This window comes from Gopherus evgoodei, chromosome 7 (assembly GCF_007399415.2).
Source record: "Gopherus evgoodei ecotype Sinaloan lineage chromosome 7, rGopEvg1_v1.p, whole genome shotgun sequence".
Classification (NCBI taxonomy): Eukaryota; Metazoa; Chordata; order Testudines; family Testudinidae; genus Gopherus; species Gopherus evgoodei.
Window position 1 is genome coordinate 14,589,264 of NC_044328.1, and position 17,827 is coordinate 14,607,090.

At 50.9% G+C, this 17,827-nt stretch overlaps 1 protein-coding gene across 3 annotated transcripts in view; it reads right to left on the reverse strand.

The window, feature by feature from the left end:
* GFRA1 (GDNF family receptor alpha 1) overlaps positions 1-17,827 on the reverse strand; it is a 213,988-nt gene that overhangs the window by 2,928 nt on the left and 193,233 nt on the right. For all 3 annotated transcript variants that reach the window (XM_030570968.1, XM_030570969.1, XM_030570967.1), the window contains one exon: positions 576-629. In XM_030570968.1, the coding sequence (XP_030426828.1) occupies positions 576-629 (54 nt within the window). The remainder of the gene's footprint in view (positions 1-575; positions 630-17,827) is intronic.

A 17,827-nucleotide genomic window follows, 5' to 3' on the forward strand; every position in this document is an offset into this window, starting at 1 on the left:
CTCTAGGGATGGTCCTTATCGGTCAGGTTTGAAGCAGGCTGGTGGAACAGCAAAGGGAAAGGTTCCAAGTCTCCAGGGGCTGTCAATCTAGCTCCTAATGTATTATATAACTGTCATTTCATTTATCCTAAATCAGTATTCTGTCAGCCATAAAATGAAATCTGCTGTATTTCTGGGACTTGGTAAATGCCATATGATTACATGTTCCTGCAGATTACTAGCTAATTACACTTCCTAGGTGCAACACTAATTACTATTTGACCTGCAAAATCAGTTCTTGGGAAGCCGAGTGGAAAGAGGTCTCGGAGGGAATCCCAACAACTATGTGGGAATTAAAATGTAATTATCTCACCAACTCATGGTACCAGGGTAGCAAACACTTTGGGCCCAATCCTGAGCTCCTGACTCAGGCAAAACCCCCTTTATTATGATAACTTGGTACTCAGCCATGAGCATATTGATGAGAATTTTGTCTGAGGAAAGAGTCCAGGATTGGGTCCTGGATTATTACATTTCAGACTGATATTTGTATTATGAAAAATAAAGTGCTACTGTAATAGGATCCACATTCTTACCTCATTAAGACAGAGTTCTGTGTCTACAGATTCATTGGATTTCCGCTTCTGTGCCTATAGACAAATGCAAAAGTCACACAGTATAGATGTATATTGACACATATAATATGGATATTTCTGTTTGAAGAAGCTCTTCTTGATTGTTCTGTTTCACATGAAAATGCCTCTATAGTAAGTGAGTAGGAATGAAAAGCAAATAGTAAAATAACGGTCTTGAAGTAACAATATAATCTCAATGCTCGTCTTCATAGAGCCTTAGTGGATGGCAAGCTGGGGTGTGACTCTACAGAACGGTAGCTAACCATTATATTTCAAATGGTTGTTCATCAAAACACACAAAGGAACTTTTAATGTGCAGTAGCTGGGTCTACATAGCCAGTTAGTGCATGGCAAACTAGTGCACTGCAGATTTACTGTCTGGTTTACAGTGCATTAAATCCCTGTGTAGACAAGCCCTTTCAGTTTTAATCCCCACTGTGAATTTGAAATATAAATTTTGAAAAACCCAGTAAGGATAAGGGCATAAGGCACTCAACTATTATCAGGATGAGTGCCATAGAAATGCCTACATATAAATCAAGTCAGTAATCAAGGGTCTATGTAAAAGGCACGTACGGTCCTGGTAGAGAAAAATGGAATATGATCATGCTTTCATCAAATATTAACTAACACTAGTGCATCTTAGCTAGAAAATATAGACTTTGACCAGTGTATTCTTAACAGTTAGGAAAATATACACCATATTTCAAAGTGTTTTACTTCTGCTAATAGTTAGAATTTTACACAGATCTTAAGATGGCCAATAAATTTTTTTTAAATAAAAATATATTAATTTCTGTGTCGTGCTACAGCCACAAAGCCTGTTCTGGAAAGTTACCCGATTATGCAAACAGAACAACATTTACTTCCTTTAACGAATGTACCTATAAATCAAACTGAAGTCAGAGGATCAGAGGGATTGGATACCAGGTGCCCCACCTCACTGGTGAGTGCTCCAACCACCAAATTATATAGTCATTCTCTCTCTCTCTCTATTTCCCTGTCTCATTTTCCCCCATTATTTATCTACAGTGAAAGAGCTTTAACAGGAGAACCTGAGGGGGCATCTCATCAGAATATCCCATGGCCCAGTGGTTAGGGCACTCACCTGTGAGGTTGCAGATCCCTGTTCAAATTCCTTTTCCCCCTCATGCAGAGTGGGGACTGTAATCAGAGGTCTCCAACATCTCAGGTGTGTATCCTAACCACCAGGCTAAAAGTTATGAGGGATGTCATCCTGAGTTTCATCTTCTGTTAGCTTGTCTGTAGGGGCCTATTCAGTAGGTGAGTTCTGAGCATGGATACTGGGTCGGATCCCACAGGGGAGTTAGGGAGAGGATCCCCAGTCTGTGCATTGTTCTGGGGCTTAGGTGTGGGACTGCAGTGCATATGTGCAGAGGTAGAAACACAGGCACCTACTGAACTTTTACCTCAAAAATTTCAGTGCTGAGCAAGTTTTGGCACCTACAGGGTTCAGCAGCAGCAACTGAGGTTTTTGTGAATCCCAGTGGGGCCCAATTCTGGGATTCAGGCACTGAAAGTGGTAGGTAGGCACCTAAGTCTTTTATGAGTCTAGCCTCTAGCTGAAAAAATAAAACCCTGTCAGTGAATTTTGAGTGCTATTTGGCCAGATTAGAAATGTCTCTCTCTGGTGACTGCAATGCTGATTTCACTCCTCATTGACTTGCCACAAGGGGAAACATGAAAAGCAAGGAGAAACCAAAGTGGAACCTAATCCTGCATTTCTTTTTCAACACATCCTTCCACTGAATCAAATGGGAACGTGGAGATCCAAAGAACATAGGATAGGATCGTTAGTTTTTACAGTATAAATTATGGAAGGCCTTCACTGAGATTTTCTACCTCCTTGCTATGTGCTCAATACCCAAGTTCTTATACACGCTTCTGTCTACTGCCCATGTGTATTTCCTAGTAGCTATGCCTGGCTTGGGTTACAGAATACTGTACCATTTAGAATATTACTATTTCTAATTAGCTTCTGCTCTATACAAAGGATTAAATTTTATCTTTTCTTAAGACTTAATATAGTTCTCAAAAATGAAGAGAGAGAACAAGGTCATGTTCCTCTTCCACTACACTCATCTTGAAAAGAAACATAACCAGTGCAGCACAGAAAGTATATTTGCATTTTAGAAAAAAACTATTTTTAAGGTGAAATCAACAATTATCAGGTAGAATCCAAAATCAACAACAAAAACTTTTCAATAATTTTGATCATTATTCACTAGGTTTAAATTGGGAAGAGTGATCTATATATTTAATGAGGAGCATTTTAACAACAATACATACGTTTATTCATCTGCTTCAAATAGAACAGATGTTCCTTGATCCTTTGGATTTTAAAAAAGTAATTTTAATAATGAAGTGGCCTTTTCTCCCATCAAAGTGTAAGGGATAATGTTTGTAATTCAAAAATAAAACAACACTATACCTTTATTTTTTGTAGTGGGCGGGAGGGGGGGCGAGTTTGCAGGAAAAAAAATTAGCTTTGAGGCTTTATCTGCCAAGTTTCAAATTGGAAGAGTAGATTTTTACTGCTGAGTTATAAACCTGAAAAAATGGTTATAATGGAAATGCTGGCATAGGCTGCACTACTATAATACAATAGTGTATCACTAAATCACAAGTAATTTTGCAGGTGGAGGGGGTAGGGAAAGAATCTGGGGGCAGAAGAGTGCACTATGGGAAGCTTATATCAGTAATTACATCCTAAAGGGAAAATTCTTCCTGCCCCACACAAAGAGAAGAGAACACAGCAAAATGGATGATGCTGTGTTTCACAGGAAAGGAGTGCTTTACTTGGGGAGCCAAGTCAGGACTCACACACTACTGAGGGTCTTGATGCACATGCACCCATGCACAAAAATGAGAAATGGTGTGGAGCCCCATTATCTGTTTATCTATAAAATATCCCAAAATCTCATACAAGATAAAGAAATTTGCATCCCTTGCATGCTGCAGAGTGCAGTTCTGGCAGGGGAAATTCTGCACCTCAAGATGCAGGAGGCTTTGGGGGAACACAGCTGTGTCTGACACAGGCTACTGTAAATGCCATCCCCAGCCTCAAAGATCTCCTCAGGACAGTGCAATTCCATGCGTGGTACTCAGAAACAGGTTTGTCCCTAAGGTATTAAGAGTAGCCTTTTCAAGTCAGAGTAAAGATAAAATAAAACATACAATGACTAAAAAGATGACAGTAGAACTTCAGAGTTACAAATACCAGAGTTACGAACTGATCAGTCATCCATACACCTCATTTGGATCAGAAGTGTGCAGTCAGACAGCAGAGACCAAAAAAAAAAAAAAAAGGCAAATACAGCACAGTGCTGTGTTAAATGTAAACTATTAAAAAAATAAAAGGAACGTTTAAAAAAGGATTTGACAAGGTAGGAGGAAACTGTTTCTGTGCTTGTTTTATTTAAATTAAGATGGTATAAAAGCATTTTTCTTCAGCATAGTAAAGTTTCAAAGCTATATTAAGTCAATGTTCAGTTGTCAACTTTTGAAAGAACATTTTATGAGTTATGAGCATTTCAGAGTTATGAACAGCGTCCATTCCCGAGAGGTTTATAACTCTGAGGTTCTCCTGCATATTTCAAAATTAAACTTATTTTCAGGCTTCACATAAGGCCAGAGCCTGCCATAAGAATGTTCATGAGAATTTTTTTACTGACTGAAATGAGAGCAGAATTGGGCTTGTACAATAATCAATGGAAAAGAAGTTTTACAATAATTCTAAAGAAAAGAGGTCTGGGATCTGTGTTATTGGCTAAAATCAAATCTGCTAACGATTCATACACTCAGCTGTAATCTACTGCTGAATGTAGAATGAATAGTTACAGGTAATTGACTGACTGACCTAAAAAACCTCCAAATTACTATATATCTTTTCCTTATGATGCTATAAAAACAAACAGTAACTTTGTTTAACTACAGTTCTTAAAGCCCATCCCGCAAGAAATGATTAAGAACGTTTGAGATGGGTTGACTGATAACTGTGGCTTTGCAGGAAACTCCTGTATGGTTGGACTCAGAAATGCTGGCCAGTCTTAAGAAGCTGCCTCAGTTTTGTCTTTTGTCATCAGTCTTGTGCTGAGTTACCCTTTTATAATTTGTAAAATGCGCCCCTTAATTTTGTAACTAACCTAGTTACTATGGTAGAAAAGAAAAGATTCATATTTAAGAATTTGAACAGTCATGAACTCCGATGAAATGTTCATTACACTGCACATCTATCAGGAGTCTTAGTTTAGCTTGGGCAGTCTTAGGGTTTTAAACCACTCCCTCCGCCCCCCATAAGGGACCATGCCCAAGCCAATGTCCTGAGGCCAATGTTCTGGCTGGTACAGAAAGCTTCCCAGCCCATTTTGGAAAAGAACTAGCGCCTCAGGCCCAGCAGAGAGCTGACAGATGTTCTTCCTGGAGGGGAAGGAGAACCAGAGCTAGCAGAGCAACTAGCTCTTTCCCTGGAAGGCACGTGGTACTGCTACATAGCCTATGTCCATATTATAGCTGGGAGCAAGCTTGAGCTAGCACACTGAAAACAATAGTGTGGATGTTGCAGCTTGGGCTCTCAAGCCCACTCAACCCCATAGGTCTGAGCTTGGGAGGCCACCGATTTTCTGGCTTATAGTGCAGTGATTTTGTTTCACATACAATGTAGCGTTCATATAGGTTATTCAACGTACGCTAGAGGTCCACTTGTGGACTGTCCCAAACCAAAGTGAGTTTTAATTTGGGAAAAGAAGGGAGCAATGGAGTACTCAGCCTGAAGAGTAAGAGGTACAGAATGAGCAGCTGATCCTGCACACCAACATTTCTCTGATAGTTTGGTCTTTAGGTTTCGTGATGGAATATGTACTTTACAGGCCTCATTGCTTAGATACTCCAGTGATAAGCAATATAGCTATAACTAAGACAGATACATAAATTTCATCCTTGTTTTCAGGTCATTTTAATGGGTGTGGCTTTGCCATCCTTTCAAATTCTTGGAGAGCAATAAGCGTATTAACAAGGAGAAGAAGAAATCTCCCCAAACACCCTCTGGCTGACCCCACTCCTGAAATATTCATAACAAATGACATTATGTGTTCTTTTTGTTCTTTTCTAGTGTTGATTAGAGATTTACTATGCAACCAACCTGTTTTCCTAACAGCAGGACACAAACAATAAACAGAAAAATGCACAGAGTGTAAAAATGCAATCAGTTTAACTCTTCTGCACTCACTAAGTGCTAGCTGCATCTATCACACTTGTCAATAGTATTTTCTTATTAGTACAGTGGTACAACAGTATGCTGCAATATAAATTACTTTTAACGGGAAAACAAGCAAAGTGCATGTCAGAGACAGAGTATACTAAAATAAGGATCTAATTCAGCATACAATAAAAGACGGTTACTCACCTTTGTAACTGTTGTTTTTCGAGATGTGTTGCTCATATCCATTCCAGTTAGGTGTGCGCGCGTGCTGCGTGCACGTTTGTCGAAGATTTTTACCCTAGCAACACTCGGTGGGTTGGCTGGGTCGCCCCCTGGAGTGGCGCCATTATGGCACCGGATATATACCCCTGCCGACCCAACGGCCCTTCAGCTTCTTCTTGCTGGCTACTCCGACAGAGGGGAAGGAGGGTGGGTTTGGAATGGATATGAGCAACACATCTCGAAGAAAAGACGGTTACTCACCTTTGTAACTGTTGTTCTTCGAGATGTGTTGCTCATATCCATTCCGGTTAGGTGTGCGCGCGCCGCGTGCACGTTCGTCGGAGAAACTTTTACCCTAGCTACCCAGGCGGGTCGGCTGGGCGCCCCCTGGACTGGCGCCACTATGGCGCCCAATATATATCCCAGCCGACCCAGCCACCCTTCAGTTCCTTCTTGCCGGCTACTCCGACAGTGGGGAAGGAGGGTGGGTTTGGAATAGATATGAGCAACACATCTCGAAGAACAACAGTTACAAAGGTGAGTAACTGTCTTTTCTTCTTCGAGTGATTGCTCATATCCATTCCAGTTAGGTGATTCCCAAGCCTTACCTAGGCGGTGGGGTTGGAGTGAGATGTGGCAGTATTTAAAACTGCTACGCCAAAGGCCGCATCATCTCTTGACTGTCTGACTAGCGCGTAGTGCGCGGTGAACGTGTGGACCGATGACCAGGTCACTGCACGGCATATCTCCTGGATAGGCACGTGTGCCAGGAAGGCTGCCGACGCCGCCTGAGCTCTCGTGGAATGTGCCGTGAGGTGGCTAGAGGGGACACGAGCTAGGTCGTAGCATGCGCGAATGCATGCAGTCACCCAGGAGGAAATCCTCTGAGAGGAGATTGGCTGACCCCTCATCCGTTCTGCGATCGCCACAAACAGCTGAGGGGACTTCCGGAATGGCTTTGTTCGCACAATGTAGAAAGCGAGCGCTCTGCGTACATCTAAGGAGTGTAGCTGCTGCTCTCTCCAAGAAGAGTGTGGCTTCGGGAAGAAGACCAGGAGGAAGATGTCCTGGTTGGTATGGAAGGCAGAAACAACCTTAGGGAGGAACGCCGGGTGGGGTCGCAGGTGTACTTTGTCCTTATGGAAGATGGTGTAGGTTGGGTCGACTGTGAGAGCTCTGGGCTCGGAGACCCGTCTGGCCGATGTAATGGCCACCAAGAAGGCCGTCTTCCATGACAGGTACGTGAGTGAGCAAGTCGCCAGTGGCTCGAATGGCGGGAGCGTGAGCCTGTTTAGGACCAAGTTAAGGTCCCAGGTAGGAGCAGGGCGGCGTACAGGGGGGTAGAGACGCTCCAAGCCTTTAACAAATCTGGCGACCAAGGGGTGGGAAAATACGGAGCGGCCACCTTCTCCTGGTCGAAAGGCGGATATGGCCGCTAAGTGTACCTTTAAGGAGGATGTCGCCAGGCCCTGCTGCTTAAGGTACCAGAGGTAGTCTAGGACCGTGGGAATCGGGGCCTCCGTAGGGTTCACCCCCTGAGTAGCGCACCAGCAAGAGAAGCGCTTCCACTTGGCCCTGTACGTTGAGCGAGTGGAAGGCTTCCAGCTGTTAAGGAGGATATGCTGGACCGGTGCGGAACAGCTGAGCTCCGCCGTGTTCAGCCATGCAGGAGCCACGCCGTGAGGTGCAGGGCTTGCAGGTCTGGGTGACAGAGCGTGCCATGATCCTGCGTAATCAGGTCTGGGTGGAGAGGAAGGGGGATTGGAGGGTCCACCGATAGGTCCAGCAAGGCGGTGAACCAGTGCTGTCTGGGCCACGCAGGTGCGATCAGGATTAGATGCGCTTTGTCCCTGCGTAGTTTCAACAGGACTTTGTGCACCAGAGGGAACGGAGGGAAGGCATACAGTAGGTGGCGGGTCCATGGCAGGAGAAATGCGTCCGTGATCGACCCGGGAGAGAGACCCTGAAAGGAGCAAAACTCCTGGCACTTCCTGTTGGACTTGGTCGCAAAAAGGTCTATGCGGGGAAACCCCCACCTCTGGAAGATGGAATGGATGACATCCGGTCTAATCGACCATTCGTGGCATGGGAAGGATCGGCTGAGTCTGTCCGCCAGTGTGTTCTTGACCCCTGGGAGGAAGGATGCCACCAGATCTATCAACTGGGCTATGCAGAAGTCCCAGAGTCGAATGGCTTCTGACACAGGGGAGACGAACGAGTTCCCCCGTTTGTTGATATAATACATGGTCATTATGTTGTCCATGAGTACGGAAACACAACGGCCGCGTAGGCGTCGTTGAAACGCCTGACAGGCGAGGCGGACTGCCCTCAACTCCCGGACATTTATGTGGAGTGACAGCTCTTGGGACGACCAGAGGCCCTGGGTACGCATGTGTTCTAGGTGGGCTCCCCACCCCAGGGATGATGCGTCGGTTGTTAGAGTCATCGACGGTTGCTGTGGATGGAATGGCATTCCCGCGCATACTAGGGATGGGTCAGCCACCAGTCGAGGGAGCGGAGAGGGTCGGAGGGGACCGTCACCAACACATCCAGGTGGTCCCTGCCTGGGCGGAATACGGAATGAAGCCACGTTTGGAAGGGCCTCATTCGGAGCCTGGCATACTTCGTCACATAAGTGCATGCGGCCATATGCCCTAGTAGTGTGAGGCAGGTGCAAGCTGAGGTGATTGGGCAGGCCTGCAAGCTCCATATGATCACGAGGTAAGTAAGCCCTGGCTTGGGTAGAGTCCAGGGTCGCGCCTATGAAGTCCAACCTCTGTGTGGGGACCAGGCTGGATTTCTCGGCATTGAGAAGCAGGCCTAGCTGGGAGAAGAGGTCCGTAACGGTCTCGACATGTCTCCGCACTTGTGACTGGGAGGACCCCTTCAGGAGCCAGTCGTCGAGGTACGGAAGACGTGGCTGTTCCGCCGACGGAGGTGGGCGGCCACAACGGCCATGCACTTGGTAAACACCCTCGGGGCCATGGAGAGGCCGAAGGGTAGGACTGCGAACTGGAAGTGCTGATGTCTGACCGTGAAGCGAAGGTACTTCCTGTGCGGTGGAAAGATGGCGATATGGAAGTACGCGTCCTTCATGTCGAGGGCGGCATACCAGTCTCCAGGATCCAGGGATGGGATAATGGTTCCAAGGGAGATCATGCGGAACTTCAACTTGAGCATCCATTTGTTGAGGCCCCGCAGGTCTAGGATGGGATCCCTTGGATCTGGGGATCAGAAAATATCGGGAGAAGAACCCCTTGCCTCTCTCACCTGGAGGCACCTCCTCTATAGCTCCCGCCGCGAGGAGGGAACGAACCTCCTGCAGGAGGGTTTGCTTGTGAGAGGGATCCCTGAAGAGGGACCGGGAAGGGGGGCGGGAAGGGGGCAAGGAAGCAAACTGCAGATGGTATCCGTGCTTCACCGTGCGTAGCACCCAACGGTCTGAAGTTAACCGGGACCACGCCGGGAGGAAGTGAGAGAGGCGATTGGAGAAGGTAGGGGAAGGATCCTGTCTTGTGCCTGGTATGTCGTCCCCGGGCGCACCTTCAAAAGCCGGACTTGGAGCCTGGTGGTGCCTTGGATGGCCCTTGGATTTGGCCTGCCTGGGAGCCAGATTGGCGTCTGCAACCCCCCCTGCCACGCCGTCTATTGAGGTCCTGCCTCTGATGGGGTGGGAAGTAAGGGCGCCGTGCTTGGGGCCTGAAGGGTCTACGCTGGGTGGAAGGTGTATGCATCCCCAGCGAGCGGATGATGACTCGATTGTCCTTCAGGTTTTGTAATTTGGAGTCCGTCTTGTCCGAGAACAACCCTTTCCCGTCAAAGGGTAAGTCCTGGACTGTATATTGAAGTTCCGGAGGTAGTGTGGAGGCTTGAAGCCATGAAATGCGCCTCATGGTTATTCCTGAGGCTAGGGTTCTGGCTGCAGAGTCAGTCGCGTCGAGGGAGGCCTGGAGGGAGGTCCTGGCCACCTTCTTACCCTCCTCCAGGACCGCATTAAATTCCGGGCGTGAGTCCTGGGGTAGAAGTTCGGAGAACTTACCCACCTCCACCCATATATTATAGTTATAACGTCCCAGTAGGGCCTGCTGGTTGGCCACACGGAGTTGCAAGGCCCCAGCCGAATACACCTTGCGCCCCATGAGGTCCATTCGCCTAGCTTCCTTGGCCTTAGGGGCCGGAGCCTGTTGGCCATGCCGTTCCCTGTCGTTGACTGACTGGACAACTAGGGAGGAGGGTGGACATATAGGTACTCTTACCCCCGAGAGGGTACCATGTACTTCCTTTCCACTCCCTTAGCTGTCGGCGGGATGGAGGCTGGTGACTGCCACAAGCTATCGGCGGTAGACTGGATCATCTTTATGAATGGGAGGGCTACCCGGGTAGGTGCATCGGCTGAGAGGATGCTCACTACTGGGTCCTCAACCTCTGGGACCTCCTCCACAGGCAGGTTGATATTGAGGGTCCTGGTGGGCCCTGAGGTCTATCGGTGAGGGTCCTGACGCCGAAGACCCAGCCACTGCCTCATCTGGCGAGGAGGAGGAGGAGGATACTCCGGGGATGAGGGCCTCCTGTGCGGTCTGCTGTTCTTGGTCTGGTTCCTGCTCGAGCTGACCCGGGGAGTCTAGTGGCGGCTGTTTATCCGACTCAACCACGGGAGGGCAGGAAACAGTGGCCTCTGGCACCCGATGCTCTGAGGTGGTGGAACGTGTCTGGGGCACGGGGGCACCCTGGGTCTGATGATATGCCCAGGGTGTCCAAAAACCCCACTGTTGGGCCCCCGCGTCCTGCGGTTGGGGGTCCTGGAACACTCCCAGCGGTACTTCAGGATCCTGGTCCCGTTCATAGAAGCTACCCACCTGGGAGGATGCTGATGTGCCTCTAGATGGCCAAGGTGGAGCGGCGAAAGTCGGTGCCGAGGTGCCAACAGATCTTACACCTCTGGGTAGAGGTGACCGGTGTCGGTATTGGTGCCGGTGCTGAGAGCGAGACCGGGACCTGCGACCGGCTCGGTGCTGGGAGGTCGACCGGGATCCCGAATGTCTTTGTCTAGATCTGCTCCTGGAGGCGCGGCGTCCACCGCGGTGCCATGAGCTGGAGCGGCCCCAGGAGTACCGGGTTGACGCTCGGGACGTCGACCGGTGCCGGGAGCGTGATCGGTGCCGAGGTGATCGGTGCTGGGAGCTCGACCAGTGCCGGGAGTCTGACTGGTGCCGGGACCAAGATCGACGTCGAGAGCATGAGCGACGCCTCGATGCCGAGCGCCCGCGGGACCGCGATCTGGAGCGGTGCCAGTCTGCTACGCCGACCGAAGCTGGTCTGGTTAAGGTCGGTTTGCCCATGGAGTGGAGTACCCGCACCGGCGGTGCCGGGGTTAAGGGCAACGGTGCCTCGGTGATCGCAATCAGATCCCTCGCTGCTGCAAACGTCTCCGGAGTAGAAGGTGAAGCAGGCTCTACCCCTGTGTGCACTGGGGAGCCGCCAGGTGCCGGACTCGACGGCCCTCGTGGGGTCGGAGTCAATGGTACCGGCTTAGACGGTGCCGCGGCAGATATCGGTACCGGGCGATCCGTCTTTGGCGCAGGCTCTGACTGCGAGGCAATTGGTGGCGGGATGATCTGCGCCTTCGCCGCCTTCGGCCTCGGGGAGAGGGAGCGGCTCGGAGTCGGTTTCAGTGCCGGCTTCTTGGTGGCAGCACTCGGTGCCGTGGCAGCGCCCTTGCTTATTGGCTGACTTGTGCTCAGTGCCGAGGGTGGAGGTGTCAGGGCCGCTTCCATACGGAGCTGTCAATCTCATGTCCCGCTCCTTCTTGGTCCTCGGCTTGAAAGACTTGCAGATTGAGCACTTGGCCGATAAGTGCGACTCCTTGAGGCACTTCAAGCAGGAGTCATGGAGGTCTCCAATTGGCATGGGCTTGTGACAAGCCGAGCACTGCTTGAAGCCTGATGAGTCGGGCATGAGCTCCGACTCCCGGTGCGGGGAAGAGGGGGGCTCGCCTATCCCCTCAAACTACAACTAATAACTCTAGATAACTGACTAACTACTAACTAACTATATATATATGTACAACAATAAACTATAACTACTATATACAACGATAGCGAAAAGAGCTGCTAGGGACTGTGGAGGTCAGCGAAGCCGTGCTCCACAGTTCCAACGACCGACACGGGTGGTAAGAAGGAACTGAAGGGTGGCTGGGTCGGCTGGGATATATATTGGGTGCCATAGCGGCGCCACTCCAGGGGGCGCCCAGCCGACCCGCCTGGGTTGCTAGGGTAAAAGTTTCTCCGACGAACGTGCACGCGGCACGCGCACACCTAACTGGAATGGATATGAGCAATCACTCGAAGAAGAACAACAGTTACAAAGGTGAGTAACTGTCTTTTCTTCTTCGAGTGCTTGCTCATATCCATTCCAATTAGGTGACTCCCAAGCCTTACCTAGGCGGTGGGATCGGAGTGAGATGTTGCAGAATGTAAAACTGCTAAGCCAAATGCTGCATCATCTCTGGACTGTTGCACCAATGCGCAATGTGATGCAAAGGTGTGAACTGATGACCAAGTAGCTGCCCAACATATTTCCTGGATGGGAACATGGGCCAGGAAGGTGGCAGATGAAGCTTGAGCCCGAGTAGAATGGGCGGTGGGGTGGCTAGCAGGAACGTGAGCCAAATCATAGCAGGCACAGATGCAAAATGTCACCCAAGATGAAATTCGCTGGTCTGCCACCGCTACAAAGAGCTGAGGCGACTTTTGAAAGGGTTCTGTTCTTTCGATATAAAAGGCGAGAGCCCTGCGGACATCTAGGGAGTGCAGCTATTGTTCCCAACGCGATGAGTGCGGCTTCGGGAAGAAGACCGGAAGGAAGATGTCGTGATTGACATGAAAGGCAGACATCACCTTAGGGAGGAAGGCCTGGTGTGATCACAGCTGTACCTTGTCCTTATGAAACATCGTATATGGGGGGTCTGCTGTCAGGGCCCGAAGCTCGGATACTCACCTTGCCGAAGTAATAGCGACGAGGAAGGCTGTCTTCCAGGAGAGGTGGCTAGTGATTCAAAAGGAGCACCCATACACTTGGCTAGAACCAGATTAAGGTCCCAGGTAGGGGTAGAGCGTCTAACCTGCAGTTACAAATGTTCCAAGCCCTTGAAGAACCTTGAAACCATGGGGTGAGAGAAGACTGATCACCCGTTCTCCCCTCGGTGGAAGGCGGAGATGGCTGCCAGATGCACTTTTATGGAAGAAACCGCTAGGCCGTGTTCTTTCAGGGACCAGAAGTAGTCCAGGACAGCAGGAACTGGTGTGGGGACAGTGTTACATTGAGAGCACCAGCAGGAGAAACGCTTCCACTTGGCCAGATATGTCAACCTAGTGGAAGGCTTCCTACTGCCCAAGAGTACCTGTTGGACTGAGACGGAGCAGGGTAACTCGGACCGGCTTAACCACGCAGCAACCATGCTGTGAGGTGAGGAGACTGTAGGTCTGGATGGTGAAGTCTGCCGAAGTCCTGAGTTATGAGATCCGGCCAGAGTGGTAGGGGAATTGGGTCTGCCACTGAGAGGTCGAACAACATGGTGTACCAGTGCTGCCTTGGCCACGCTGGAGCGATAATGATCAGGTGGGCGCTGTCCCTGCGGAGCTTGAGGAGGACCCTGTGAACCAGCGGGAACGGTGGAAAGGCGTACAGTAGACGGTTCGTCCACAGTATCAGGAATGCATCTGAGAGGGAGTGCGGGGAGCGCCCCGGAAGGAACAGAACACATGGCATTTCTTGTTCGCATGAGAGGCTAAGAGGTCTATGTGGGGAAAAACCCCACTTCCGGAAAACAGAATGGATGACGTCTGGACGAATTGACCACTCGTGAGACAGGGAGGATCTGTTGAGGTGATCTGCCAGAGTGTTCTGAACTCCTGGGAGAAAGGACGCTACCAGATCAATCAAGTGGGCTATGCAAAAGTCCCAGAGCTGAATGGCTTCCTGAGAAAGGAGGGAGGAGCGTGCTCTTCCCTGCGTTGTCTGTGAACACTGATACACAATGGCCTTGGATATGCTCTCGAAACACCTGGCACGCTAGATGAACTGTCCTCAGCTCCCGCACATTGATGTGTAAGGTTAGTTCTTGAGCTGACCAGAGGCCTTGAATGCGGAGGCCCTCAAGGTGGGCGCCCCAACCCAGAGATGATGGGTCCGTGGTTAGGGCCATCGAAGGTTGCGGTGGGTGGAATGGCATCCCTGCACAAACTAGGGTGGGAGTCAGACACCAGGTTAGAGAGCCTAAAACATTGGGGGGAACAGTGAGTATTGAGTCCAGGCTGTCCCGGCCTGGCCGGTATACTGAGGCAAGCCAGGCTTGAAATGGATGGGCGTAACTTGGCGTATTTGGTCACGAAAGTGCAGGTGGCCATGCGACCGAGTAGGCTGAGACAAGCGCGAGCCGATGTTGTCGGGAAGGTTTGGAGGCCTTGAATAATTGCAGCCACTGCCTGAAAACAAGGCTGCGGCAGGCAGGCTCTGGCCAGAGTGGAGTCCAGAATCACCCCGATGAAGTCTATTCTCTGCGTGAGTATCAGAATAGACTTCTCTATGTTGATCATCAGGCCTAGGCTCCTGAAGAGGTCTTTGACGATGTACAGGTGATGTCTCACTTGTGACTTGGAGGTCCCTCGAATGAGCCAGTCGTCGACGTATGGGTAAACATGCACCTGATGACGCCAGAGGGAGGCGGCTACCACTGCCGTGCATTTTGTGAATACTCTCGGAGCTGCAGAAAGGCCAAATGGAAGGACTGTGAACTGAAAATGGTGATGGTTGACCACAAAACGGAGGTACCGTCTGGGTGGTGGGTAAATTGCGATGTGGAAATATGCGTCCTTCATATCGAGGGTGGCATACCAGTCTCTGGGATCCAAAGACGGGATAATGGTCCCCAGGGATACCATGCAGAACTTCAACATCATCATGAATTTGTTGAGTCCTAGCAGGTCTAGGATTGGTCGTAGACCTCCCTTTGCCTTGGGGATTAGGAAGTATCGCGAATAAAACCCCTTGACCCTTTGGTCTTTTGGTATCTCCTCTATGGCTCCCATGGTTAGGAGCGACTGGACCTCTTGTATGAGGAATTGCTTGTGAGAGGGGTCTCTGAAGAGGGATGAGGAGGGAGGGTGGGAAGGAGGGGTTGAAACAAACTGAAGGTGGTATCCCAACTCCACTATGCGCAGGACTCAACAATCCTAAATTCGGTGGGACCATGCAGGGAGGAAATGGGAGAGGTGGTTGTAAAAGGGAAGAGAAGGATCTGGGAAAACAATTAGCGGGATGTTCTTGGGCGTCCCATCAAAAGTTCTGTCTGGGCCCCACCGGTGGTTTTGAGGGGGCCTGATTTTGCCCCCATTGGGGGCCAGACTGCCTCTGTCGATTCCCTCAGCCACGCCTTCTGCTGAAGTCCTGTCGTGGCCTAGGCAGGGCATAAGTACGGTGAGGCTGGGGCCAGAAGGTCCTGCGTTGGGTCACTGGTGTGTGCATCCCCAGCGAGCACATTATTACGCAATTGTCCTTCAGACTTTGCAATCTGGGATCAGTCTTGTCTGAGAAGAGCCCCTGGCCTTCAAAGGGCAAGTCCTGAATAGTTTGTTTTAATTCAGGAGGAAGGCCTGATACCTGGAGCCAGGAGATAAGCCTCATAGTCACTCCTGATGCCAGAGTCCTGGCTGCAGAGTCCGCTGCGTCCAGAGAAGCTTGGATGGAGGTTCTCGCCACCTTCTTACCCTCCTCAAGCAGGGCCGCAAATTACTGGCGGGACTCCTGGGGAAGAAGCTCCGTAAACTTCCCCAAGGACGTCCACGTGTTATAGTTATACCTACTTAGGAGGGCTTGCTGGTTTGCCACCCTAAGTTGAAAGCCCCCAGCCGAATATATTTTGCAGCCTAGGAGGTCCATGCGCCTAGCCTCCTTGGACTTGGGAGCAGGAGCTTGCTGACCAGGACGCTCCCTCTCGTTTACTGATTGAACTACTAGGGAACAAGGAGGCGAGTGTATGTAGAGATACTCATACCCCTTGGAGGGTACCATGTATTTTCCCTTTACTCCCCTGGCTGTGGGGGGGAATCGAGCAAGGCTGGTGCTTCCATTTAGGCGGCCTAGGCAATCGCCTAGGGTGCCAGGATTATTGGGGGGCGGCATTTTGCCGGGGGAGGGGGCGCCAGGCGGCTCCAGTGGAGCTGCTGCTGTCGTGTCTACGGAGGGTCCCCTGGTCCCGCGGCTCCAGTGGAGCTGCCGCAGGCATTCCTGCGGACGGTCCGCTCCTCCCGCAGGCACCACTGCAGCAGCTCCACCGGAGCCGCGGACCCTCCGCAGGCACGACTGCGGCAGGTCCACTGGAGCTGCGGGACTAGCACACGGGGCGGAGAAATGGCAGTGCGCCTAAGGCGCTAAAAACACTAGTGCCGGTCCTGGGATCGAGGCTGGGGATTGTCAAATGGTGTACGCGTTTGCTTGAATAGTGTGGATAAACGGCAGGGCCACTCTAGTAGGTGCATCTGCAGATAGGATGCCTACTACAGGGTCCTCTATTTCAGGTACCTCCTCCACCTGCAGATTCATATTCTGCACCACCCATCTCAAGAGGTCTTGATGTGCCCTTAGGTCAATTTGGGGAGGGCCAGAGGAGGATGTTCCTGCCACAGCCTCGTCTGGTGAGGACGAAGAGGAGAGGCCAGGGACAAGAGGGTCCTGTGGGGACTCCTGTTCTTGAGAAGCAGCGTCAGACTCAGGTGGGACCTGTGTGTCTGCAGATGGGACCAAAGCCTCATCCACACCCATGGGGGGGAGGCAGCTTACGGTTGCCTCTGGTGCCCGGTGTTCTGACAGGGCAGATTGTGGTGCAACTGAGGGAACACCCTGGGCTTCGTGGTACGCCCACGGTGTCCAGAAAGATCACTGATGGGGTCCTTGCTCGTGGCTCTGGCTCTCAGGAAACATATGGCTGAGGACATCCGAGTCACGATCCTGTGGATAGGAAATGCTACCAGACTGTAATGACATCAAGGTGTGTCTCGACAGCCGAAGTGGTGCTGATAGACCCTGAGAGGGAGCCACACCTTCGGTTGGTCTTTCCCAGGATGGCACCGGGGAGTGGTACCGGGAGTTGTAACAGTACCGTGAGGGAGACCGGAACCTACGACCGAAGCGGTGCTGGGAGGTCGACAGGGATCTTGAGTCCCTTCGCCTGGAGCGGCTGCGAGATAAGTGGTGCCATGAACAGTGCCGGGAGTTGGATCAGTACCGTGAGTATCTGGCAGGCGAACGGGAGGCCAAGCAGTGCAGCGAGTGCGACCGGTACCGCGATGGAGAGCGGTGCCGGGACTGCGATCGGCGGCGTGACTGAGATCTTGAACGATGCCTCTTGGCGACTCCCACGGAGGGCGGCCTCAGCAAGACAGGCTTGCCAATAGATTGGATGACCCGCACTGGCGGTGCCGGGGGTTGAAGCAGCGCGGTCTTCGTCATCGTGATCAACTCCCGTGCCGTGGAGATGGTCTCTGGTGTGGATGGGAGAGTGAACTCAACCACGGCATGAGCCAGGGAGCTTTCGGACACCGGACTCAATGGCCCTTGTGGGACCGGAATCAACGGTGCCGCACTCGGTGGTGCCACAGTAGATGACGGTGCTGGGCGATCTGTCGTTGACGGGCGCTCCTTCTGTGGTGGGTGGTGCCGAAGCAGCCGGAGCGCTGTGTTCCTTCCTGGGCTGCAGGGACAGGGAGCGGTGCCG